Source organism: Strix aluco, chromosome 1, assembly GCF_031877795.1.
Source record: "Strix aluco isolate bStrAlu1 chromosome 1, bStrAlu1.hap1, whole genome shotgun sequence".
Taxonomy (NCBI): domain Eukaryota; kingdom Metazoa; phylum Chordata; class Aves; order Strigiformes; family Strigidae; genus Strix; species Strix aluco.
The window spans coordinates 122,629,750-122,656,393 of NC_133931.1; the positions used below are offsets into that span (position 1 = coordinate 122,629,750).

Sequence of the window (26,644 nt, forward strand, 5' to 3'; positions counted from 1 at the left end):
GAGCTCCTCCCTGCGCCATCCCCCTCTCTGCAACTTCCCCTTTGCTCCCACCAGGTATATTTTGTCCATGTCCCCCCAGCTAACTAAACTTCTGGGACTCACCTCTTTCCTTCCCAAACACAATGGGGAGAACCACCAATTCAGCTAATTGGCATTGCTTAACAGGATGCTCTGTTCAGCAGAGAAAGATCTGAAAGCTGTATCAATAGATCTGAAAGAACTGGTAATTGATGCAATGCTATCATCGCCTGTCAACTGCAAGAGAAACCAAACACCTCCCTGCTATTTTCATTTTTGTCAGACAGCATCATTCAACCAATCATCTACTGCTTTTCACTTTTCAGCTCTGGGGGAAGGAGAAGAGCAGCAAATAGAACTGACTCAGATGAATTTAAATGCTCAGGTTAACACTGCTAACTAGGATGAAAGGAATTGTTGCAAAGGGTTTCTTCTTTTGGAGAAAACATTGATAACCAAGATTAGCTCCTGCAAAACACAGAATCATCTAAATTTTTTTCTAAAAAAGCAAAGAGGTTATAGCTAAGCAACCTGGTTCTTCCTTACACTGAAAGTTGGGTTTTCATAGCACCTTGTTTATCTGAAAAGCTGAAAGCTCTGACAAACCTCCACCTTATTTTATGTAATTGTGTCTGGGGGAGTGCCAGATTAGATCTGGTACACTGCCATAAGGAGACTTTTCCCATGAATGCAGATGATGCAAAGTTATTTAAAATAGCATCCAAAATGTTCTTTGTGTCTACTGCATGCTCTTCAAATACACTGACTTGTGTGAGCAGCCATCAGTCCAAGAGAACAGATATACCTTTCTGCTTTTGAATCCAAGAAGTACTGGCTATGTTTTCTTTATCTGTGTACTGAACCAAGCCACTCTGCTTTCTGTCTTAGATTGCCCCTTTAGCCCAGGATTTGATACAGCATTTAGTATTTGTACTCTACCACTAAAGATCTTGTTTTCTTCCAAGAGAAAATATACCCTGACATATGCTCTCTACCCTGGATTGGGTACTTCTCTTGCCCTATCTTGAATGCAATCTGTAGCTCCCAAAGATGATGATTATTTCCAAATTAGACGTTAACTACATTCCATAAACACTGTTCACTCCAACTGAATCACCAAGCAGCTTTCTCTTCAAATTTTTCTCATCCTGACTGCATTTTTCCTAATGGACAGGACAGAAGATACATGCAAGTAATAAGCAAAACCAATGATACTGAATATGACCCACTGGGTTATGATTTTGGATGATAATCTCTTGTCATGCTTCCTCTCCCACAGATTATGTTCATTATTAGCCTTTTCCCAGTTTGACAAGGGCACTGGAAAGCATCAGTTTGAAAAAACTGGAAAGCACTGGTTTTCCTCTCTCCCAACTCGGTTCCCATTACAATTTTATTTTTATTCAGCCCCCGCCTCCCCCTTTTTTGTTGGTTGTCTGTAATGCTACATACAGTATAATAAAATATGATGTCCCAAATGTTTTGCTAAACAATAGAAAATAAATTTTGGCTGTACTGCTTGTTTGTTTTCCATTCTCAACTGGTTTTTGTGTTTGTGCAGAATAAATACACACACAGTAGGCCTATGCATCTTTCCTTCTACAAACACAGATATACACACACTATATACAGACAGCAATGCAGCTTTTTTGTTTACTCTGCCTCTCTTATTCCCTCTAGATATTTTTACATGCTGTCATTTGTGGAATACTGTTGAAACCCAAAGGAATGTCAGCTGAGCCTGCCTTGCATTGCAAGCTGTTGGCAGTCTCATTAAGGATGGGGGAACAGCATGGAGTCCACTGCCATTTTTCACAGACCGATGCTACTTGCTTGGAAGCGTTTGGCCAAGCTCAACAGGTTATGCTGGCTGATTTCTTCAGATGCTCTTCAGCCCTGATTTTATTGTGGGTGTCTCAACAAGGACTCTAAAGGTGTTACTAAGAGCACCAGCAGCTGCTGCCAGCATGTATGGGAAAGGAATGTAATATTAAAAGAAAAATCTTCAAAGGTTTCAAACAGGGTAAAAATGCACGTTTTCTTACCCCCATAACCAGACTTGCCTGTACAATGAAATTACTTCGGATTTGTTATTGGGTAACTATATTTTTTCTATGTTTGTTAATCTCAAAATTATCTGCATAATTTTGATCTCTACCCAATTCATTTTTATTTTTTCCTAACCCTGCAGATACAGTCATAGAATATCTCAAGTTGGAAGGGACCCATAAGGATTACCCGCTTCATCTGTTGCAGCCCCACAGAATCGACATCTCTTGCCCATGTACTTTTTCAGGGAAACTGTTCTCTATTTGAGTGTCAAGGGAGAGGGCAGGAAGGAGAATGTAGCATTGTGCTTCACCATGAGTTGTCCCTTCTTCCCTCAGGTCAAGAAAAGAACACCTGGCCGTCAGCCTCTTTTTGGTTGATACAAATGGGAAAAAAACCAAAACCAGAAAAAAATCACAACCGAAATAGACTTTAGCTGCTGCTGCAGTTTGGCTTTCCTGTATAAAGTCTCACCTAACTTCCTGCCTAATTAGACCACGAAGTTTCCAGTCATCCTGAGGTTGAAGGAGGGCACTCTTGTTCTCCCAGTTCATCTATGCTACTATGAAATCAGGGATTTCACAGGGTCCTGTGCACAAGAGAGAACAAATTAGGAAAAAAAAAATATTAGGAATTTAGGTAGTCAATTTAAAAACAGGGAATCTAAGGTTCCCAGCACTTGCTTTTGTTGTGTATTCAATTTGAGGGCACCATAAAGCAAGATATTTAAGAGTTGCCAATCCACCTCCTGAGGAACACCTAAATCTAAGGACAGATGGTAAAGGAGGAACATGGCTAAACGTTTTGTGTATTTGTGTATGTACTTGAGTCATAATACTCTTCAGTTGCTCAACCACATACTATTTTTCTTTCAAGCAAAGACTAGCACTACAACTATTTCATCACATAATCAGGTCACTCTTGATGACCTTCCAAAGCCAAATCCCAATATCACAGTTAACATCATCTCTTGGGGATTGTGTCAGAGCACATGAAGGCAATACAGTACTTTCAACAAAAATCTCTTTACTTTCTGGTAGAAGGTGGGTCCCATCCATTCCTTCCTTTTTTCTGTCTACCACATACAAACCACTGGTTTACCATATGTTTACATTCACTGTAATGCACCTCTATCTCCCTCTTTCCAATTGGTTTTTATTTAGAAGATAAACACTTCAGGACAGCACAGAAAATAAGAAAATTTGTCTGCTATGTGTCTAGTAGATTTTAGCCAGTATAAATTAACTGAAATATAAGACCAAGTAAAGAAGCATTTTAGTAACCCTTTTTTTTTTTCTGCTCTTGTCCATTCCCTAAGTCACAGCCTTCCCCTTCTCTGTCACTTGCTATGCTTTCATAGTGTTAGGGAAGAGGGGAGTTGTATCTCTGAAATACTGAGCTTTATGCCTTAGATTTAATGGCATTAGTATCCCAGCCACGTAGTATGGGCTATGCAGTAAACAGACTTTCAGAGCCAAATCAGAAGTTCGCTATAGCAAAGACTTACCAAACAGTTTGCAGAAAGGCTATGCTGTGCTAAATACTCAAATCACCTAACAAAACTAAAGAGAGGAAGGAGGGTCTAACTTAAGCAGAACCGGAAATCAGAGATCTCCATTCTCTTCCTTACTCTACTGAAGACAGACTTTGTAATCTGGGGTGGAGCATTCCAGTGTCAGCAGATATTTCTGTATCAGCCTCTAAGATGATAAAAGAGAGGATAGGGAATATCATTTCATTAGCATTTATAATGCAAACTGTGTGGAAAGCATTGTTGCACAACTGTGTAATTTATCTTTATTCCACAGGGTAGATCCAATGAAACAAATGTGAAAAGCAGCGTATGGGACCTGCTTGTAAAGAAAGAAAAGTCCCCAGGCTGAACTCTCCTAAAGTGGTGACCATAGCGTAAAAGGAGAGAAACTCTCTTTATGGATTGTTCCCACCAATTCCCCATCCCCAGGGTCACTGTTATTAAGCAAGGAGTCTCATCCTCTTCAGGTGCAATAAGGAAAGGCACCCTCTGCTTGCAAGGTTCATTTTGGGGGAGGTGTGTATTATTTATATATTCTTCTTTCAGCCATGAGAGCCTTGTTGATATAATACTCTAGTAAGTGCCATGGAGAAGGAAGAACAGCTGGCAGATTTTTGCTCTACGTACAAGTTGAAAAGCCACTCATGAAGTGGCATTCATTGCTTTACCCATGCTGTTAACACCTTAAGGTGTGAATGTGAACCCCTCTCACATATACAGCATCACTCATTAAAGAACTTCTGCCCTAGAATGTATATTTTAATTCCTTTTTGCATCACAGGAACTCACAGACTACAGCATGGCAGTAGGCTTACTAAAACAAAAACATGCAACCATCCAGTATGAAAAACAAAACATCCTTTGTAACATCAGCAAATGTAGTGCTTCCTATTGTCAAAACAGCACAATGCAGCTCTGGTTTTATACTGATATATCAGGTTGGACTCAACAGTAGCAAAAGTGCTGTATGAAAAAAAAGATTATTGTAAACTATGTGGAGCAGTCTTTGTTAGCTCTAAAGAACAAGGAAAAAACTATGCAGAATAAACAGGGACAGGAAAAAAAAGTAAGAACAACAGTGCAAGTGAGTCTAGTAAAATAAAAGCTCTGCAAAGAAACCTACTTGAGCACAGCCAGCTTTACAACAACACACGCCAGAATCCCAACATGAAGAACCATTCTGTAATGTATATTTTAAGTAAAAGAAATGTTATTCTCTCCTTCAGCAGATAGGAAGCACCCATCACCCTCTCAGCACAACAGTGAAACCCAGAATGCCAGGAACGCGGTCCTGGCTCAAAGCTGGTGGAGGCACCATCTTTGCATCCGTGGTCCATGACAGCCACCTCAGTTCCTCATGCACACCAAGAGACTAAATCATAGAGGTGAGATTTTCCAGCTTGCCCACTGAGACACTAAAGACTGTGGAATTAAAATGTTTTTTGCAAGTCATAGAAAACTTTCTGTAACAGTTAAGGTTGTCTTTCATGCAGAATGAAATTCTGCACTCAGTTTCCTAAATGACATTCCACTTGCCTCATGCAATAATGAAATAGAAGGTAGATTTTACTGAATGTCATATTCATGAAGAAAACCCCTTTTCATAATCAGAGTGAATTCTACAGAGAAATAAAAACTACTTTTTACTCCCATGACAATTAATTGTAAAGAGTGGAAAAAAAATCCTTTTATTTCCCCCCCTTCTCCAACAAATTCTTCCAGAGAGAGTAGCTTTTTGCATTGTTCTCTCCAGGACACACTCTTAAGGACTTTGATTTGGAAGGGAAGTGTAATCATGGAATTATATCCAGTTTGGTTCAACTCGGATTCTGTTTTCCTATATTTGAGAATATAGAGCATGATTCAGAACCCGTTACAGCAAACAATGGGCTTTGAAACAGACCAAAGGTGCATTAAGTCTCACCATTGACCTTTCTCCATTTTCCCCATTTTACTTTTGTCTTGTTTTTTCTTAGTCTTCTCATAGGGGGTTTTCTTCCTTTTTCTTCTTGGGTCCAGGAAGAGATGCAAATTACAGTCCCACCCCTCTGCTGACTATTTTGCTCATAAGACTTTAGGAAAAGGAGGAGCACTTGTCAAAATATATAATCACATTCAGGATAACTAAAATGTATTAAAAAAATAAGGTTTACCAAATCTCATGGGAAACAGTATTTTCTTCTAGGAAGAAACATGAGAGATTTAAAAAGTGTTCCCTTGAATTCAGAAGTCAAAAAGTACTTGACAACAAAAATCTTTTTTTTTTTCCATTTGCAGAAATATTTAATTTAAAATTAGTCTTTGATAAAGACTATTTGATTTCTCGCTTCAAGTTAATTTTAAGAAAAAAGATGAAAAATACCAGGAGGATGTTTACAAAAAGAGTTGAGTTTTTCTTGCTCAAAAATATTAGTAGATTAATTGAAAACCAACTCTTCCTAAATTTAGATTTGGCTTTGATAAACTGGCATTTTATAACACGCTAGGCAAACATCTCCTAACTTCTGGTAGACAACCACCACTTTCGTTACATTTTAATTGTCCTTTCTGAAAGCACAAATGGGTGCCTTTGAAAACAACATCATATGCCATAATGAAAAATCACTGTATGTATTTTGTTTTAAAGTTTCATTGAACACATGTGACTGACCAGGCTGAATGTTCTATGATATGCTGACAGACTGAGCCAGACAGAGACCTTCAGAAGAAAGGGGAAGCAGGAAGGAGTTGAACAGAAGCATTTAGTCAGCTCTGAAAATGTTGGCATTTCTATTAAGAAAGAATTACAGTATCCAATTCTGCCTGTTAACCTGTATCATTCTACCAAAAGCCCATGTCTTTCTGAAAAATTATTATTAGCGTTTGAGCTATTTTTACTGTATTTTGCAAGGCTGTCCAGTCAAAAGTGACACTGACATTAAAAGCCTAGTTTTATTTTGAGTGCAAAATAATTGTTTTACTTGCAAGCAGAACTTAATAAATCATTTCACTGGTAATATTCTTTTTTCCTATAGCTATTATTTCTGCACAATAACTTGGCTTCTGTTTTATTTAACACCAATATTTCTGAAATGCAGGCACTCCTGACACTCATGCATACTGTAAAGCCTTGCGCAGAAAGATTTTTTCAGCCTACAAACCATTTAAACATATTTAAAGTCTATAAAATAGATAGCATTTATACTACAAAAAAGTATACATAATGGAAACACTTGTTATTGAAGCGTAGCTCAGTCCCTTAGGGACAGACATACCTCAGAACTGTTGAGATGACACCTGTGCGTCCCCGAGAACCATCCCTCACTCGAACACTGGTCAATGTCCACCTTCTGCAGATTGATGTCAACTTTGACAACACCTCTGAAAACAGAGAAAAACAGCCTTGAACACAGCGACTAAAGAAATAGTTTCTTAGTGATTCTTTATGATGCTGTAGCCTGCAAAGTGGAACTACAATTTTTTTCTAAATACAGAATTTGATGAAATGTATGAAAAAACAGAAGTTTTGTGTTCCTGAAGCCACAATTGCAGACATACATTCTTACGTTAGACCTTACTGAGATGTATTATGACAAGAACTCGGTAAATCTAACACACTAAGTGTAACACGGCAGGTAAGAGTAAGTTGTACACTCAAACAATTTAATGCCCTTCACATTTCACAATGCATCAAAGAACTAAAATACAATGAACAACCTGCACTACTTTTTCCAAAGCCAGCAACCTCCCCGGCTGACCTCGAGTACTTTACCAGGCACTACATCTCACCCCCATGACATCCTCCCCTTTGCTCCAAGGAATGCTATTTGCCAAAACAACTGGCAAAAGCCTTTTTTCTGTACTCTCCCCAGAGACACCCCAACCTCCAGTGACTTCAGGCCTCTCCTCGGCAGCTCAGCACCCTCCTCCAGTAGGCATCCAAACCCCTCTCCCCACCTCTGCCAGCCAGCACTGGTATAATACCCGATAGAACATCAGAAGGGCAGCACAAGCCAGGAGTAGGCCACTGATGTCCATGAAACCAAAAAAAGAAAAACGTTTCCTACACACACAGGTCCTCAAGCACTGTCTGAACTGTATTCGTTCTATGCCAAGAACACTCAAGTTTTCATCATCAACAGTTTCCCTCAGAATTTTTTTGAATGAAAAGCTAACAACCCAGTTTCAAAGCCAATGCTCTATTTTATAAACAACTCAGAAATCACCAAAAGAAAAAAAAAGAGCTGTAAGACTGTAGTTGCATATCTTGAAAAAAGCCCACAGAAATTTCCTCATTCTCTCTAAAATAACCTCCAGAATGACTTTGGACGTACAACATCTACAGCATCACCTTGTGAGAGCATGTATCTGTGACTGTTTCGCTGCTGTCTGGACTTAGCAAAAACATCAGTAGGCAACTTTTGATAGTTAGATCATTACATGAACTCATAACAGATGAATACTCTGTTCTGATTTCTTAAATCTAGGGTACCATTCCTTTTAAGTCAACTGTTTCAGTCACTTTATACAAAAGTTTTGATTTCCACAGTCTGAACTCCCACAAACACCATCATCCCTCCCTTCAGGCTGTGGACTACCAAGGGCATGGCCCAACCTCTAACTCAAGAACAACCCACATCAAAGTGTGTTGCCTCTTTTAATTAAAGTTCAGTATATATAAGAACACTAATAATAACAAAAGAGCTACAGAGCCATACATTTGAGAGGCCACTTATGATGGTTCTGATTTTGTTCATAAGATAGTAAGCTTGATCAAAACCAGGACAATACTTCTCCCTCATACCTGGCCCTAGTACAACCAAGTGCAAAGTGTCCACAACAGCTATATTTGGACATTCATCTTCAGACATGCTATACAGTCATTGGAGAAACACAAGCACATCATTTAAGTGATCTGAATAAGAACGATTAAGAAATTATGTAGGATAGCCAGTAGGAATTTAGACAGTACAGATGCACTTCATCCTCCATCTCCTGCCTAGAATCTAAATCTGATGCCAGGCACACTTAGAAATTACCTGAAATATATAAGTGCTGGCTCTAGCAAGTTCAATTTGAAACGGCACACACCACACTTCTAGAATATTCAGAAATATTTTTAGTTTACAGCTTTGTGCCTTTCCACTCTTGTTTTGAACAGCAGCTTCTCCAGGGACTACTAAAACTACACTTCCACCCCAATGAACTGTTTTTTATCACGTTCCAGGTGACCAGTGACCTCAGGGGAAAAACCACCATTCTGTACAGACTAACTCTTTATAAGACATTGATGTCAGTGGATTACAAGCCTATCTTAACCTGATAACAAGGTATTTGTCTCAGATGCTCACAGGAGTAGAGGTAACTATTTCCTCATCTGGTCACATGCAGATCTCGCCAGGTAGGTTTCTAATATTTTGTGGACCTTTCTGAGCATAAATATTAGTGAGTGGGCTGGGAATAGGACCTGTTCTGCAAGTGAATAGTCTCACCATGGCTGCATACAGGCACAAAGCAGGCAGCAGGACCAGGACTGACACTATTCCTTGCTCTTCCAGTTCATGTTATACACCAATCACCTTGGCAAGGGTCTCAAGCATCAGCATCATTCTCACTACTCTAAAGAAATCAGTTTATACAGTAGGAAAAACAGTGATGATTCATCCTTATTAGAACTGCAACAGATTCACCTGGGAGACTCTCAAGCACCTTAGGGAAGTAGGTCTTTATTTCCTTTAAATGGAAAGCTTTTCCCTTGTGCACATTTTGTTTTTAACTGGTAGGAGAGGAAAATTCCCTTTCCCTATACAGACACTTCCACAAAGAGAGGGGTACAGATTGCAAATTAAGGGTAAACTAATCACTGCTAGAGCAGAAACACCTTAAGAGTTTGCTGTGTGGTATCATGAGCAGGACCTATAGAAGCACAGTGTCAGTATAAAGGAATATAAAGATTTTCAAAAGAAAACTTACCTAGAAGTTACTTGTGAGAAAGACAACACATACAAGACAGAGGAACCACGCACAGCAAGCACACTGAGCAAGCATTTGAGTATGGCCTTGTACCAGACACACTACTATTTGGAGAATTAGTGGCATGTTCTAGTGGGCCAAGAGGTAGAAAGCAGGATAGCATCCTAAAGCTCAGAGCCAGGTCTGGAAAGAAAGGAAATGTACTTCCAGATTTTTCACATCAGAACTGACTAAATAACTTGTATCCGTTGAAAAGTCTTTGATACTATTATTTTGTTCAAAATAGATGTAAAAATCAGATTCATACAGCAGCTCCCATTGGAAGAAGCCTCTTGAGATCATCCAGTCCAACCACCAGCTCAAAGCAGGCTCAGTTCAGCTGGGTTATTTTAATACCTCCCACAATGGAGACTTCACCACCTCTGGGAAACCCGTTACAGTGTCTGACCACCCTCACAGTGCCAAAAAAGTTTCCTGATGTTTGAATGGAATTTCTTGTATTTCAGTTTGTGCGTCCTGTACTTTCTGTCCTTTCACTGACTACCCCTGAGAATACTCTGGCTCCGTCTCCTTTACACTTCTCTATCAGGTGTTTACACATGCAAGATTCCCCTGAAGCCTTTTCTTCTCCAGGCTGAACAGTCCCAGCTCTCTCAGCCCTTCTTGTCTGTCAGTTGCTTCAATCTTTAATTATCTTTGTGGCCCTTCACTAGGCTCACTCCAGTACATCCATGGCTCTTGTACTGAGGATCCCAGAAGCGGGCACAGCACTCCTGATGGGGCCCCATCAGGCTGGGTAAAGAGGAAGGATCATCTCCCTCAACCCACTGGCAATGCTCTTCCTCTCACAGAGCCCAGGAGACTGTCAGTTGTCTTTGCCACAAGCACACATTGGGGGTTCATCTCTGGTATGCACTAGGACCCCCCAGGCCTTTTCTGCAAAGTTGCTTTCCAGTCATTAAGCCCCCATTCCTCCACAAGTGCAGCACTTGACATTTCCCTTTGCTGAGTTTCACAAGGTTCTTGGCTGCTCATTTCTCTAGCCTGTTTTAGTCCTCCTGAATGGCAACACAACCATCTGGTCTCAGCCACTCCTCCTAATTTTTATCATCTGCAAACTTGCTAAAAACACACCCCACCCTATCATCCAGACCACCAAATGAAAATGTTAAAACAGAACTGGGTCCAGTATCAACCCCTGGGGCATATTAGTAGTGACTGGCCTCCAGTCATCTACACACAGAAGGCTATTGGGTTGATTAAACAGTATTTCCCCTTCAGAAACCCATGCTGACTACTTCCAAACACATTTTTCTCTTTATGTGTTTCAGAAGTGGTTTTCAGAAAGATTGGCTCTATCACCTTCCCAGGGATTGAGGTGAGGCTGATTAGCCTGTAGTACTTCGAAGACATCAGATACCTTGGCCTTTTCCACGTCCTCTGTCACAAAATCTACCACCCCATTCAGCAGCAGGCCCACATTCTCCCTAGTCCCAGTTTTGCTGCCAGTGTACGTACTTCTTGTTGCCCTTCATGTCCCTCACCAGATTCAGCCCCATATGGGCTTTGGTTTCCCTAACCTCACGCATGCATAGAATCATAGAAACACAGAATCATTTAGGTTGGAAAAGACCTTTAAGATCATCAAGTCCAACCATTAACCTAACACTTCCCACTCCACCACTAAACCATGTCCCTAAGTGACACATCCACACATCTTTTAAATACCTCTAGGGACGGCGACTCAACCGCTCTCCTGGGCAGCCTGTTCCAATGATTGATAACCCTTTCAACGAAGAAATTGTTCCTAATATCCAATCTAAAACCTTCCCTGGTGCAACGTGACACCATTTCCCCTTGTCCTATCACTTGTTACTTGGGAAAAGACACTGACACCCACCTCACTACAACCTCCTTTCAGGTAGTTGTAGAGAGAGATAAGGTCTCCCCTGAGTCTTCTTTCCTCCAGACTAAACAACCTCACGTCCCTCAACTGGTCCTCATAAGACCTTCTCCCTAGACCCTTCACCAGCTTCGTTGCTCTTCTTTGGACATGCTCCAGCACCTCAACAACTTTCTTGTAGTGAGGGGCCCAAAACTGAACACAGTATTCGAGGTGCAGCCTCACCAGTGCTGAGTACAGGGGGGGCAATCACTTCTCTAGTCCTGCTGGCCACACTGTTTCTGATACAAGATGCTCATGTTCACGGTCATGCCTAGGCCATGTCTCCATATTCCTCCCAGGTTACCTGACCCTGCTTCCACCTCTTGTACACTTCCATTTTATGCTTGAGTTTTGTCAGGAGCTCCCTGTTAAGTCACACAGGTCTGAAAATTATCTAATTTCAAAATATTTTCACAATACTTCTTCCAGAAATGCTACAAAATTCTTCCATTTGAAACTGAGTGCATCTTCCCTTTGCTTCTCTGTGTTAAAACTTTTCTCACAAGAACATTTGCCTTTCACAAAATCCATGAACTCAATACAAACATTTCTACCTACACTATTCTCCTCTCTGCAGCTCTTCCATAGCACAACCTGAACTTCTGATACGATTAAGTTGTTCTGTTTTTTTTTCCTTTTCTCAGAGCTTTATGAATTTCTGGGGTGAAAATCTACAGGAAGAAAAAACAGGAAGCAGACATATGGAAACAATCTCTCCTGACAATCTATCATAGGCTTTCCAGTTTTTCCCCATGGTGCATTTTATTCTTTTTTTCACTAAAAAGTCTGCAATGTATGTTTATGCTACATGGTAACATCGCAGTTCTGCTGAGGTAGTAACAGGGTCTGCAACTACTTGAGGATATAATGCCTTCAAAAGAAAAGTTTCTTTAAGCATACATGTGGCATTTACAGAATGCATCATGATGGTACAAGACCTACTGCATTCATTCGGGATGCTTTGCCATTTTAAAACACTATCTCAGACTTGTACCCCACCATTATTACACATAGAGTACACCAATATGTACATGATGATGTATTTCTGAAATTCATCTGTGATTAATACAGTAGCTGGCACAGCATGTTTAGCCACCCACATTTTCAGTTATTTTTGATTCAGCACTCAGAAAATGGAACATACGGAAGAACACATCCTCCTAGAATGTATATGGACCAACTACCAGTAAGTGTTATATTTATTGAACTAATTGGGAATAACTGCAGTTCTGCTATCTTGATAGAAGTGATCAAGACAAATATCAATGGTATAAGAATAGACTCAGCTTGTCAGCATAACACATCCATCCACACTGACAATGCTGCCTGGCTGAACCCAAGCAACATAAGTTAATAACAATATTACTGGTAATTGTGGACCATCTGGCAAGCAAGTATATTTTGTTAATCTCCTTATAACAATAAATATTTGTTTTCTGACACAATTTTACAGTCCCTACACAAAACAGATACTTACAGATTGCACATTCATGTTTAACACGTCGTTGAGAAAAAATTAGTTGAATTGTACATAATAGATAATCATTGAAGAATGATGTCATCAAGGATTTTCTGTCAGGTCAGAGGTTTGATTTAAGAGGCTTTCATGTCTGTCTTAATTTCCAGTACCACTGTTTATTGGCATGCTGTTTGCCTTGAAATCCGTGCCAGAAATTGATTTAAGCTTATTTTCCCAACCTACTAGCTACCTTGATAGTTTCAGTAGTTATAATATTTCATTGTAACAACATGTTGTAACAGCACAGGCAAAAGAAACTCTTCTGTAGATACAGGTTTTCTATCATAAAGCAGAAGATCATGCTCTCTTTCTCCCAGCCAACTTAAGCCAGAACTGCACAGAATAGCAGTCTACCAACATTTAAACAGTGATAAACAATATCTTTGACCACAGAGGTCATCACAGCTCAGCTAAACAGGTATTCAAAGTGTGTCTTCTAAGTTTGTACACTTATTTTTGTACTGTAAGCACTGCAAGCAGCCATAATTAAGGTATAAGGCAGGGTTATCACAATCTGAAGCAGACATCATGCCCCAAATCTAAATGCCTGCTTAGATTCTTGCTGCCATATTAATTCACTCTTACATGCTGTCCTTCGTAAGTCCTTACCACAAAACAAGAAGAAAAACAGATCCTTTACAGCCATCCCAACTCCGCAAATGCCCACACCTCTAGAAAAATGCATACTGTAATTACCATAGCCAATGTTTTAAGGGCAGATACCTCTTCAGACCATTCTCATTTTGGAGCCTGACACTTTCAAGAATATTAATTTTCAAACAGTGCATACTACCTGACACATGAGGCTCCTTCTATGTACTATCAACTGAGCACCCAAAAAATAATCCCGATGTCAAATTCACAAGTGACTTTCAGCCATTAGTCTTACTGGCAACCAGCAGCTTCTGCAGGTTCAAACTGGTTTTGAAAGTTAGGATTCAGGATTCTGCATCACTTAGATGTTCTTAAAACTATTACCTCTGCATATCCAGCCAGATTCACAAAAGGCTACTGGGACATTAGTAGAACAGGATTTTGATCCGTTCACACAGTTACCACTGATTTCTTAGTAACAGGACAGAGGCAGACTTACCCAATTTCTCAGCCATAGCATGACTGCTGCTTTTCAGCACACATTTTCACAGGAGAATCAGCTTTCGCTAAAAATAAACTTAACTGAAGAGTAAGGTATAGCAGTGTGGGCACATGAATTAGGATTCACCTGCAACGAAAATCCCTCTAGGCCATTTGGAACAGTACAAGGGCGGAATACTTAAAGCTGAATCCTCTGTTGTCTGAAGAATTATTTCAGATTTAAATTTGCCTTCAGATTTATGACATGCAGTGCTGCCTCTCTGGGGATTTCCCTGCAGTTTAGTCAGAGAGCTTCCCAGATACTTCAAGGGGCGGTGATATTTTTTTTTGCTTGAGGATGTTAAAGTTACTGCTAGCATCTTAAGTCTGTCACAAAGCATCACCTTGTATAGGAACACGAGGTGTCAGTGATGGTGGGGTACCACTTGCATTAGAGTCTCACTATGAAAAAAGGTCTTAGAGCCAAATCGAAGCTATTTAGTAAGAAACCAGCATTTTTTTTAAATGCTCCCATTACTATCTATGGGGTCAGAGAGACAGGTGGAAAGAAAGGGCCTCAAGAAACAGTATAAAGTAATACAAGAGGTTAGGAACAAGAAAGCTTTTGAATTAGAAGGATCTTAGGTGGGAGAGATGGTCTCAACCTAACTATACCCCATCTTCTAACACTGAAAATTTAAAGATAATAAGGTAATTTTAAAACTGAAAAGAGTGCAAACCAACATTAAAAAAAAAAAAGGAAAATAGAGGCATAAACCTGGGCAAGGAACATACAAAACTACAAGATTAAGACAAAACCAAAAGACATTTTTAGAAGCAGCGTGTTAAAAGCACAGGTTCTACTAATTAAAAACTTTTCAAATACCTCAGAAAAAAGAAGCCTGAAGTAGAATCTGTAAGGTCAACACACAGCCAAGATATAAAAATTGTTCAGAGTAGAGACAGCCTTTGCAGAAAACAAATTATTTTCATCACTGCACACTTCAGTCAGGAAGGCTCCAAACTTTGAACCCCTCTGGAGAGTATCAATGTGATAAAAGTCAGCTTTCACATGCAGAGAGGTTAAACTATCCATTCTCTGTTCAACACATTCCCAGATGACCACAAATGGGTGACTAGTGACAAAGTTTGCAAGTGATAAAATACTCAGTATAATCCACAACTATATATGGCTGACACAGAGAAGATGAATTAACACTTTCCAAAGTGGTTTTTTATCACAAGAATCTGGAATCTCCCAATGAATTTAGATTCACGAAGTAAATTTAAAAACAGAAAATATTTTATCTCCAAACAGTTCATAATTATATTATAGAATCCAGTGCCAAACTACATTGCAGAAGACAAAAATGGGTTAAAAAGTGAATTAGAATTATGAAGGTCAGTTTAATCCATACTATCAACACTCATTCAGATAGAGCCTGAAAAACATTTTTTTAATTGTTTATTATTTGTAAATGGGATATAACCAAAACAGAAGAACTGCGCACTTCCACCGATGTTACATTTTTCCCTAAGTACCTGCCAGAAGCTGCTTTTGGAGAGAAGGCTAGGTAAGCCTTTCATCTGACCTAATACAGCAATGCTTTTGTTCTTACCTTTAGGAACACTTCTCTATCTCATGACGTGGGGTTCATGAATAGACAGAATAGGTGGTGACAGACCTGGAGCTGAATCTCAGATAGTAAGGACTGTCACACGTCCATTCCCTTCAACAAACCTCTGATAACCTGCAGTGCTGGAAGCCTTGCCCAAGGGGGGATGGGGATAGAGAACAGAGGAGTGGAAACAGCAGTTTGACCCAAAAAGCTAGTTCCTTTGATTGCAACTTACCATATGCTACATAATTGTGGACATAAATGCAGTATGTGTTTCAATCCTCTCCTGGCCATATTTAACTTCCTTCTTCAAAGACCCACTTCTATTTCTCCAATAGTGAAGAAAGCTGAATCATGTTTCTAAAAAAGAAATCCCTATTTATTGTTCCTTTTGTTTCATCACCATCCAGTTTTCTATCCTTATCCATGACCTCATATGAAAAAGGCACAGGCATAATTGTCTAGAGAATACTTAAAACATACTGGGGGTTTCTATAAGCAGACAGTAAATTACAGGAAGATGTTTCTCTGTTCTCACCTCTTTTCAGGAATATAAATCCAAGACTTTCAGAAGTTCTAGGAAATAAATTACTCCATTTTTCAAACCTGTTCTAAATCCATCCACACCTTCAATCATGTTATATGGGACAGGGTATGTTATAGAAAGTGTCAGCCTCACCATTTTCAGGATTATACCACTAATGTATCATGTGACAGAAAATTAGAAAGCCTCTTTAAACAGTTAAAATGAATTTTCTTTCTTAGTTCAGTACTGAGACTAAAGACAGATCAGGGGGGAAACCAAAAAAGGGGGCTAAAGGAAGAAATTAAAGCATATTTAAAAGAAAAAAATTACTAATTTTTATAATCTTTTTTATGTCTACATTTATAGTTATTTTACCAAACAATTTAATAGCTATGAAATATTTAGCAGAAGATTAAATCACATGTATTCCCTAAGAAATTACTTATTTGTCATACATACTTCTACCTCCATGGTTTAATTTGCCTTCAAATAATGTTTCCTTAACTAAGAGCTCCATTATGGCCTAACACTGGAGTGGTCTGAGTCATTCTTAATAGTACAGTGGCAATCACTACATTACACTGCCTTTAGGGAAGAAACAGCTAAATTTAACTGTGCGATAAAGATTAATCTTTGCACCAAGGAATACCTTTCCAATAATTAAGAGAGATAGCAAATGTCAGGAAGACAGAAAATATTAAGAGGTAACACTTGATTCAGCCAAACTTCATTCTGAAGTTACCTGAAAATGGTGCAGAACACTTCATCATCCAAAATAAAAATAAAATAAAAAAAAACAAAACACCAACTTAGCTTGCTGATTGTGTACCTTTCTGCCAAAACAGCCATTATTCCATTGCATTCTCCCTGTAGTCCTTAAAAAAGACTGCAAATACTGTCCTGGATTTGGTGAAAAAAGTACCTAGCCTTGCTGGAACATAGTGGGAGGGAAAAAGTGTCCCTGTATCCTAAAGCTGTTCTGACCTCCTAGATGAAAAAGTGCAAGAGCGATGACCAGTTCCCAGAATGTTGACATATTACAACATGACATTAAAGAAAATGAGAACAGCATGCAAGAGAACATTTTGAACTGCAAAAGCAGCAATTCATTCATCAGAGTTTGGGGATAATTGATGTCATTGCACAAGGCTGAAACATTGCACATGAATCTGACTAACCGCGTTTAAGAAATACTGGAACAAGACTCGAGAAGAGGGACCATGGCAACAGAGAGCTTAAAACAGGAGACTAAAGAAAGCTGGTTTGTGTAGTCTAGTAAACAAAGGTGGAGAAGGGACTGCTGCCTATAAATAGGTCAGGGCAGTAAACATCAGCAAAGAGTGCTATTTCAGATAGAAAGCAGTTCTGGAACAGGAATAAATGGATGAGAACTGACTGTGAATAAATTTAGATCAGAAATCAGAAGCAGCTATCCAATCATTAGGCCTGGCATGCCTATTCAGAGTCAAGAGGGAAACCCACCTACTTTAAAATGGAGATTGGTTAGATGATGCAATTATGTGGGCTTGTGACAGCAGGAGATTGACTCAATGACCCAGGAGGACGTGTTTTGGTTTTGGTTTTTTTTTTTTTTTTTAAAAAAAACTGGTATATTCCTAGTAGCTGACTACTTGCACATCTTTCTTCCAGATCAAGGAGCAATCCTCCCCACTGGCCTTCGAGACTGCTGAAGCAATGAAAACCTCACATTTCCTCTCCAAGGGCCAAGCAAGTCCTTCTAAAGAAAGAAACGTACTTACAGCTTCTCACACCTTTCCACTTCCACAGCAGGGCTGCAGAGAGACCAGCTGGATCACCATGTGCCATGGAATATGGTTCATTCTCATCATGTAATAGGAAGTAGCAGATGAGGGTCGCAGAAGATCAGTGACAAGTGCTATCATGCTCTACCCTCTGCAGCTCTAGAGCTGTAGAGTGATTAGGCACATTAGATGGTGATTTCCACCTGCAAACTGCTTCACCTTAGCCTTTTTAAGAAAGAAGGGAATGGTTAATATCATCAAGTGATTACTTCTAGTCTCTGTGGATTCTCATCTCTGAATGAGAGCTTACACTGTATTTTGTAAGCAGGTGGTAACGTTCTCTCCCTGCACTTTGGGCAGACCAAAGACCAGTGAATGCAGACAACAGAACACCAGCAAGCACTGCTAAGAAGCTGCAGACAGCACCACCAGCTTAGCATTGTGCTGGCCTAATATGGTCCCACCGGGCCTGAAGAGCTTCTGGTATGTTTATCAGCACAGTCGAGTTGTCTTTGATTTCTCCACTTCATCTCAGTATTGGCCTACAGTGCTAGCCTTGGCAAGACAACTTAAACAACCATACTGTCTCACCTTCCCGAGCCTTCACTTTGGACAGTTTGGCTGTCATCTCTTAGGAAGGGGGGGACAGCGTGGGAGGATGAAATTAAAGACAGCAAGCTGTTTGCAAGACCCCCCCACCTGCAACACTCACTTCCTCTGGCAGAAGGCACTATATCACTTCACAACGTGAAGAACAAAGGTGGGGTTTTTTGCTGCACTTTCAGAACGTCATTGGCAACAGCATTGCAGTAGTAGCATGTATTGAACATAACCAGTTGTAATTACTAGTATTGCCTTCATTAAACTCTTTCCATTGCTGCACCACGACATACCTATTTGTTACTGCCACAGAAGAGATACCAAGGAGTGGGAGCAACAGCTTTTCCTTCCATAATCTGAAAGAACTCTCTTCCACAGAGATAACGTGTTTCTGAATGTCTCATACCCTAACATACCATGCCATAAACCTAATGCCAGCAAAGAAGAATGTACAAACTGTTATAAGAAAATTAAAGGGGCATGCATTAAGTTACCATCAATGACCGCATGCCAGACTATTAAATAGAAGGAGCATGTAAACTGATCCATTAACATGTTCCTAACAGATGGTTCAGAGATACTTTGCTGAGAGAATCAATGTAGCTTTCTCAGAAGATGGAGGTTAATACATACTGCTTTTTACCATATGGGCCTTAAACAGGAATTTAAAGTTAAACCATTGTGTCACTCAAAGACAGATGGTGAGGGGAAATAAAGCTCATTTCAAGAGGCAACTTATAGTAATTAATATTAATGTTCTAACAACTACATTAGACTTTACATTTTTATATTTCATGCTTATACCTCAAACCATTTCTTCTCTTAAGAACTCACATTGATAGGCTGTGTGCCTATCAAGTATAGAAAATATTGTGCAAATATTAAGACATTTCACAAGTCCTGGAAGAAGTGTATTTCATTTATAGCATTTCCTATGTAGCTGCAGAGTTACTTTTTCAATATGCCACATAATAAACTTTTATCAGAAGCCCATCTTTCATGTAACATACCTCAAACTAGAAACACAGAAACTATAATTTAGCCTTGCCAGAATAGGCACATATATATACCCTTGTTCCACCTGCATCCTTTATGTTACCAAAAACATACTGACCCATTTTCTTAGAAATGCTTACCAACTCATCTCTGGTTTTGCTACAACAAAACTTTTGTCCTAACTGTTCAGTACAGCAGCAAAACAACACTTTGAACTTCCACAACAACATACTCCATCACCAGATCTTCTAAATACGAGGAGGTTCTCCAAGCTCCGATGTGCTTAATGGATGCCCTTTGAAGTATCAGGGTTACAACAGGTTATTCTATTTCTTCAACTGAAGTGACTCCCACATGGTAAACAGAGGCTGGGAAGATGAGGAAGTGCTTTGTACTGCACCCAGGAGGACCTCTACTGGTTGCCTTGGCTGGCCAGGGTTACTGGACCTGTAACGGACCTGGGGCGTTCTGCACACCAGAGCTAACACAGCAGAAACTGAGATGCTTCCTGGCATCACAGAGTCTTGTCACAGAGTTGAGATTGAAGCTTTAGGCTCTTTTGTTTAAATGATGTGTTTTTTCTCTTCACTGAGGTCAAGATTGAAGCTTGAGTTAAGCTTTATATCAAGATCTAAATTCTCAGATAGCTGGTTAGTGGCTGCCACCCCACCCCCAGCCTGGTGGTTCATCAGGTTATGTGAACCTCCATCCCCAACAAGAGGGTAACAGCCTACACTAGCTTTCATCTGCATCCTGAAGTTCATCAAGCGTGAAACACTGCATTTCGATAATCTACGAGAAGTTCCTGAACTTTTCTGGACTCCCTGCTAGGGTCCAGAAGAGCTCTGCAGTAGAGCTATTCTTGGGCTTTGGTCTTGAGAGGAATTCAGCAACAGCCAGACTGCAGATGAGCTCATTTTACCTTAACCCTACCAGACCCATAAGTGTGAAAATTTTAGGGCAAAAGGTAATTAAGTAGAGAAATAAGCAGCCGCCCTCGCTTCGAGAGATTTTTTTTTTCAAGGATGCATGACTGCATTCATACGTGTTTCATCCCAATGGACTTCAAACTAAGCTAAGACAACCAGTGTTCAAACACACCATTGCCTTGCCACCTAGGTGTGGCAAAATCTCTTTGGTATCTGCTGTGTTCTTATCTACCTTTACCTACTACTGATTGGCAGCCAAAGCAAGTTCTGTGCTCCCCTCTCACCCCCTGACAAATACTGGCTGCTTCTGGGCAGTGGGCATTCCCCAAGGGATAGAGTTAATCGTGAGCCCCACCACAGAAATGCCAGTACTAAAATCTGGCTTCTCATACCCCACAGGTTGCTCTCATTCTTTGGACAAATCCCTCTTTACTGTCAAAATACGAAGACACAAGAATGGGCCTTTTTATATCCTCCTCTCTGCTAGTCGCAGCCCAGTGGCAAAGTCCTGCAGGTAACAGCAATAAAAAAATAAGCAATTCTTTACATATGCCAGGTATCAGCCACACAGCTATGTAACCAATGGATGTTCTAAGGAAAGCTTTCCTACTGCCAGTTCAGGTTGTGGCCACATGCGCTATGACAGAACTGCAGTCACAAACACTTACTTACCTACAAACGTACTGACCAGGTTTGAGCACCCCACCGTGGATGTGCTCTGGAGACCAGAAATTGCAGTTTAACAGCCTAACAATGTTGGTTCCCAGCTGGTTAAAAAATCACAGCTGGGGTCAAGCTAGGTTTAATTATGCAAGTGTAGTAAGAAAGAACACCTCAGTAAACATCTTCCTCTTGCAGTCAGAAATAAATTCTAACTGGCAACTGCTGCTCTCCTCTGCCCACCAGAAGCACACCAGGAACGTAACCCACATGCACACCTGTTTCAATGGGAGCAGGTAAAGCAAATGCTGTCTTACAGATGGAGATGAAAGTGATTCTTTTACTGAGCAACAGCTCCCTAAGGCACACAAAGGTAGAGCTCAACAGGAAGGCCCGAGGTTGCTCTGCGCTGTGACTGAGCAGCCCCTCTGGCAAGGGTTGACCAGGTCACTCCAGACACAGCGTGCCCTTCCCTGGGCAGGGGGCAGAACCAAAACCCCATCCTACCCCCTCGTCGACAGAAAGCAAGCAGAGGAACCCTTCTCCTACCTGAACTCGGGCAGGAGGTTTGGCCGCAGCCCATAGAAAGCCGCTGAGAGAGTCACTAGCCAGCCAGGTTTGTAATTCCCATTCTCACACTCCAGGTAAGGCGAGGACCACCTGATGTGGCTCTTATCAGCAGTGAAGCTCTCCCGCCTCTTCCAGCTGTTCTCCAAAGTTTTGGGGCCCGTGTTTAAGACCTTCCTGTGCAGATGGGGCCTCCACTTGCGCTTCAAGCTGTGGAACCACTCGGTTTCCACAGAGGCGTTGGCCAGGCGGTGAGCCGAGGAGGACAAGTCCTGCAGGAGGACCTGGCTCTCGTGCCTGCTGGCCTGGAGGAAAACCTGGGGCGTGGAGGAGAAAGGCTCCGTGCTGAAAGTGATAGCTGCCCTGGAAATGTTGGGGTCCCCCTCCAGGAGGCTCCTGATCAAGGCGCGGTACCACTCCAGGTCCTCCTGCAAGTTCTGCTCCCGCGACTTATTGCTCTGGAGGATCATGTTGAGGAAGTTGGTGGCGTGGGTGAGGGTGTCCAGGGCCCCGTGCAGGGAGGGGTGCGAGGTGAAGCGCGACTTGCCGGCGAGGCTGGCCAGCTCGTACCGCCCGGAGCAGTTGGCACGCCGCAGCTCCCGGGAGTCGCCCGTGTAGAGGAACGAGGCCACGTCCTGGGGCACCTCCTCGGCCAGCCGCTGCGCCAAGATGGTGCTCTCCGTAGAGCGGCTCCGCGGGGCCGGCGGAGGCTCCCGGCTCTTGATGTGGTTGTAAACAGGCTGCCTCCCGCCGAGCGCCCGCTCCCGGCCGCGCACCGCCTGCCCTTGGCCGGCGGCGGCCCCGAGCCCCCGCGGGGCGAGGAGCAGGAGGAGAAGGAGCCGGAGCAAAGCCATGTCCCCCGGCGCTCCCGGCCGCGCAGGCACGGCGAAGTGGCTGAGGACGGGCTCCGCGCAGGCGGCCGCAGCGCAGGGGCACGAACGCGCAGGGGCGGCCGAACGGCGGCAGGACGGAACGCGGGCCCCGGCCCGCGCGTCACCTGTGGCGGCGCCGCCCGCGCCCTCGCCGGGCGTCGCGCAGCCCCACCGCCGGCGCGGAGCGGCTGGCAGCCCCGCCGGCGACGGCAGCGGCCGCAGCGAGCCCGCCTGCGCCTCCTCCCGCCGCGGCCACCGCGCTCACTGAGCTGCTGCTGCCCAGCGCAGCGCGCAGGGGCGGCGGCGCCCGCGCCCGGCGCAGCGGCGGGTCCCCCCGCGGCGCCCCGCCGCCGCCCGCGCTCCGCCGCTCCGCATCGTTCGGGCGCCGCTCGCTGCCGGAGGGGGGGGGGGGGTGAGGGGGGGTGGTGGTGTTGGGGGCCGCGGCGCGGGACTGCCACTTGCTGCGGGGATCAGCGGGGCTGGGCGGCTGCCGGGGAAGCCGGCGAGCGCTCGGCTCTGGCAGCGAAGACCCCCGCCCCCGGCTGCGGGAGGCTGCTCACCGGGCGGCCCCGCACCGCCCGGCACCCCTTCCCCGCCGGCCCTTATAGGTGTACGCCAGGCAGCTGCCGCCCCGTGTGGCCGCCTCGCCTGTCAGTCAGCCGGCAGCCATTCACGGGCCAGGAGGACGGCGCCGTGCCGCGCGGAGGGAGGCGGTGCCGCCGCCGAGAGGCGTCGAGGCACCTCGCTTCACCTGCCGCCGGCTCAGCTCGGGGCGCGGGCGGGGGAGCCGCCCGCCGCAGCGGCCGCCGCTCCGCTCTCCCACACACACACCGGCCCCCCGCCCGCGGCCGAGGGGTGGCGGGTTGCGGGCGGGGAACCGGCCGGCGGGGGCTCCGCCGCGCCCGGGCCGGCGCGGGGCTTGCCCGCCGCGTGTGGCAGCGACACCTGCCGGGCGGGCTGGGGCGGCGCCGCTGCGCTCTGCGCCTACGCGCCGGCGGGAACCGCCGGGCAGCGGCCGCTGGGGCTGAGGGGGGGAGGAGGAGGAGGAGGGAGGTGCCGGGTGTTAAAAATACCTCCGCCTCCCGCCCCGTCGGCGGGGGACGGGAGAAGCCCGGCGGCCCGCGGGGAAGCAGCTACGGCTTGATCTGCAGAGCGTGGGCTGATGGCTGTCAGGGCTGCGCGCCGCTGTGAGGAAGGCGCCCTCGCCTCAGGCGGCTGTGGGGTGGGTGGCGGGGGAGGCACAGGTCCGCTCCTCGGCTCCCGCCCGGGACGCGTGGGGCCGGCCGGGCTGCCCCGGGAGGGCGGCGTTCGGCGGAGGGCACGGCGTTTGGGTCGGAATGGACAGCTTGGGCCTCTGGGGCCTCCGGGCCGAGATGTCCCCGTCGTCTGCAGGTGCGACCGCGTTGCACGGGCTCCTCGCGTGGGCTGCCCCACGCGTCTCCCTCCCTCACGCCCCAGACGGCCCAGGCACGGAGCGCATCCTGCCGGAACGGGAACCGAGCCGCTTCCCTCTCCCTTCGACTACGGCACCTGGCTGGTTGTAACCATAATGTTTCCGGCTTTTTTTCCCTTGGTGTTTTAACTCCAAGATGCTAATTCCCACTGCTGTCTTCAAAACTAAGCCCTTAATCCAGTGGTTTTCCACACTGACCTGCAGAGCACCTGCGTGGAGCCGAAGCAGCGCTGGCTGATCACCCGGCTTTCCTCCTGCTCTGCTGAAACCGCCCTTGGAAAACACAAATGCAGTGAAGATGTAGTTAGGCTTTTCCAGACAAGCCATCAGTTACAGGGCCATCGTGAGCAGTAATACGGATCTAGCTTAGCAAAGCGTTTAAACGTATGTTTCACTTTGTGCATTTTCTTTGGCGGAAGTATTCACCTGCTCAATACCTTCCTGTTGGATGAGGGGTTTGTGACAGGAGGCAGTTAGCAAAGGGTGGCAGTCCACAGCAAAATCTAATTACAATTAGTTCCATTCTGGTTTAGTATAAAACTCCATTTTGGAATTCAGAAGTGCAGATGAAAAGAGTAGTAAAAAGAGGATCCTTTTTTTTCTTCTTCTTCTTTCTCCCACACGCCCATGTGCATGCACATCCTATAAGGAGCAGATTTCAGTCATGCAGAATATATGATCTAATTTTAAACCACCAACAAGATATATCTGCTCCTTAAAGCATACTCTTATTTTAGAATTATTTGAAAATATACTTCAAGGAATAGTCATTGGAATATAGCTAAGTGTAAATTACATTTGCAGTCCATATATCCTAGTGATGTAATGCATTTTATTTTTGCCTGTGATCACCTTTAATAGTTATAATACCACGTGGCTAAGAGAGAAAGTTATACTTTTTTTTTCCTCGTTACATGCAGCTGAAGAAGCTATTCACTGCTTAAGAATAATTTACTTGTACTGAACTTTCCCTCAAGTGAATAGCCTGTGAGATTATCTAGAAACTGCATATACAGAGCAACTCAGAAGCTGGTATTTATGGTCTAGCACAGCACAGGGAGTCTGTGCTTCCCAGTCTGCGCTGAACAAATACCTAAAGACGCATCGCTTGCTGTGGATAAGTGAGAACCAGGGCAGCTGTCAGGACTGAGCTAAGCTGACATGGGATCAGTTACATGGGGAGATATCGGTGGCAACACAAATAAACAAGCATTTTTTTTAACAGCGCGCCTGTGCTGATTCTCTTTACGGACTGTCACGGACAGCTCTAAGTGAAAGGTCAGTTCCCTATGGGAATTCACTTCCCCTTCTGTAGCCTGACTATTAATACCTACCTAAATTGGACTAGGCCTGATAAATGGCTATGTTCATATGTTCTCAGCATAACCAAATATCCCTTTAATGTACTTGTTTAGTAAGTTCTTTCTATTTCCCGATCTCTTCATAGTCCTTTCAAATACCCTTCTCCAGTAGCACCCACCGCTCCCCCACCCCCTCATCCTTCACTAGCAACCCCAGAAGCTGTTGTTCTTAACCCAAAGGTTTGCCAGGAGCAAAGACCCAAATGGGTCAGGGCAAAACTCCAGCTGCTGGAAGTCTCTCCCTTATCTCAGTGTCAGATGTCTCTCTTTTTCGTGTCTCATCGGTTTGCTCCGTGTTTGTGCTGTCTGCTACCGAGTCAGAGGGAGAAGATGAGAGGTTAGCTGGAGGTCCAGTATGAGACAGAAAGAGATTTTAAGCCTTTGCAAATGTGCATCTCCTTACAGCTTTGTAAAAACTATGCTGCGGGACCCAAAGCCTACCATTCATTGCCCAGATCCAGGGAACTGGTAATATGGAAGGACAGTATCCTCTTAGATTAAAGAAATCCACCAAATATTTTATTTATATGATACTACAAAGGATTGGAAGAGATGTAAGAACTTTTGACCATTGAATTTTTATTTTAATATTAAAATGCACTGATGATTCTGGCCTGTCATTTGTGATCAGTTGACTGTGTCAGAAATCTGTTGAGCTGTGACCAGTACAATGTGAAAATGGACTGGGAGTCCCTGAGACACAAGATTATTGTGACTGGATAATGTTTCTTCTGCTTCTGCTTCAGTTCTGCCAGAGGTGCTACTTCAAACCATCCACCAGCAAGGAATCAGGAGGCATCAGACTGCTGTTCTGCATTTTTCTGAGTTGTTACAACTATCTCAATTGCGGTGTGCAAAATACCTGTACATGAAGGGTATCAGGCGATTGTATTACCTATCACGCCACAAGTCTGCGTTCAGATGTTGTGTGAGCTCAACCTGAGTCTAATTACAGTGTAGAAAAAATAGCAGTGCAAAATGCTAGCAGTTTTTAACAGACTAGAGTAAGTGTAGCCTACTTTCTCCAAGCATCACCTATACAGAAACATCCTGGTTTATCTGAACTATTTGAAATGCTAGAAGCATCAAAATAATTGCATTGTTAAAACCAATGTGAACGAAGGAAAGACTGTGGTAGTTTTTAAATGTATTTAATAACTCAATAATGTATTTTTGTGCTAAGCTGGCTAGGTGATATACAGAGTAT

General features: G+C 43.4%; 1 protein-coding gene across 1 annotated transcript in view; it reads right to left on the reverse strand.

Moving 5' to 3' along the window:
- The window catches only part of GPR158 (G protein-coupled receptor 158), a 211,523-nt gene extending 188,748 nt beyond the window's left edge, over positions 1-22,775 (reverse strand). Inside the window, exons 1-2 of the mRNA XM_074833759.1 lie at positions 21,734-22,775; positions 6,856-6,961 (exon numbers count right to left, since the gene is read on the reverse strand). Coding sequence (XP_074689860.1) covers positions 6,856-6,961; positions 21,734-22,605 — 978 coding nt within the window. The 5' untranslated portion in view covers positions 22,606-22,775. The remainder of the gene's footprint in view (positions 1-6,855; positions 6,962-21,733) is intronic.
- Between the last annotated feature and the right edge of the window lie 3,869 nt (positions 22,776-26,644).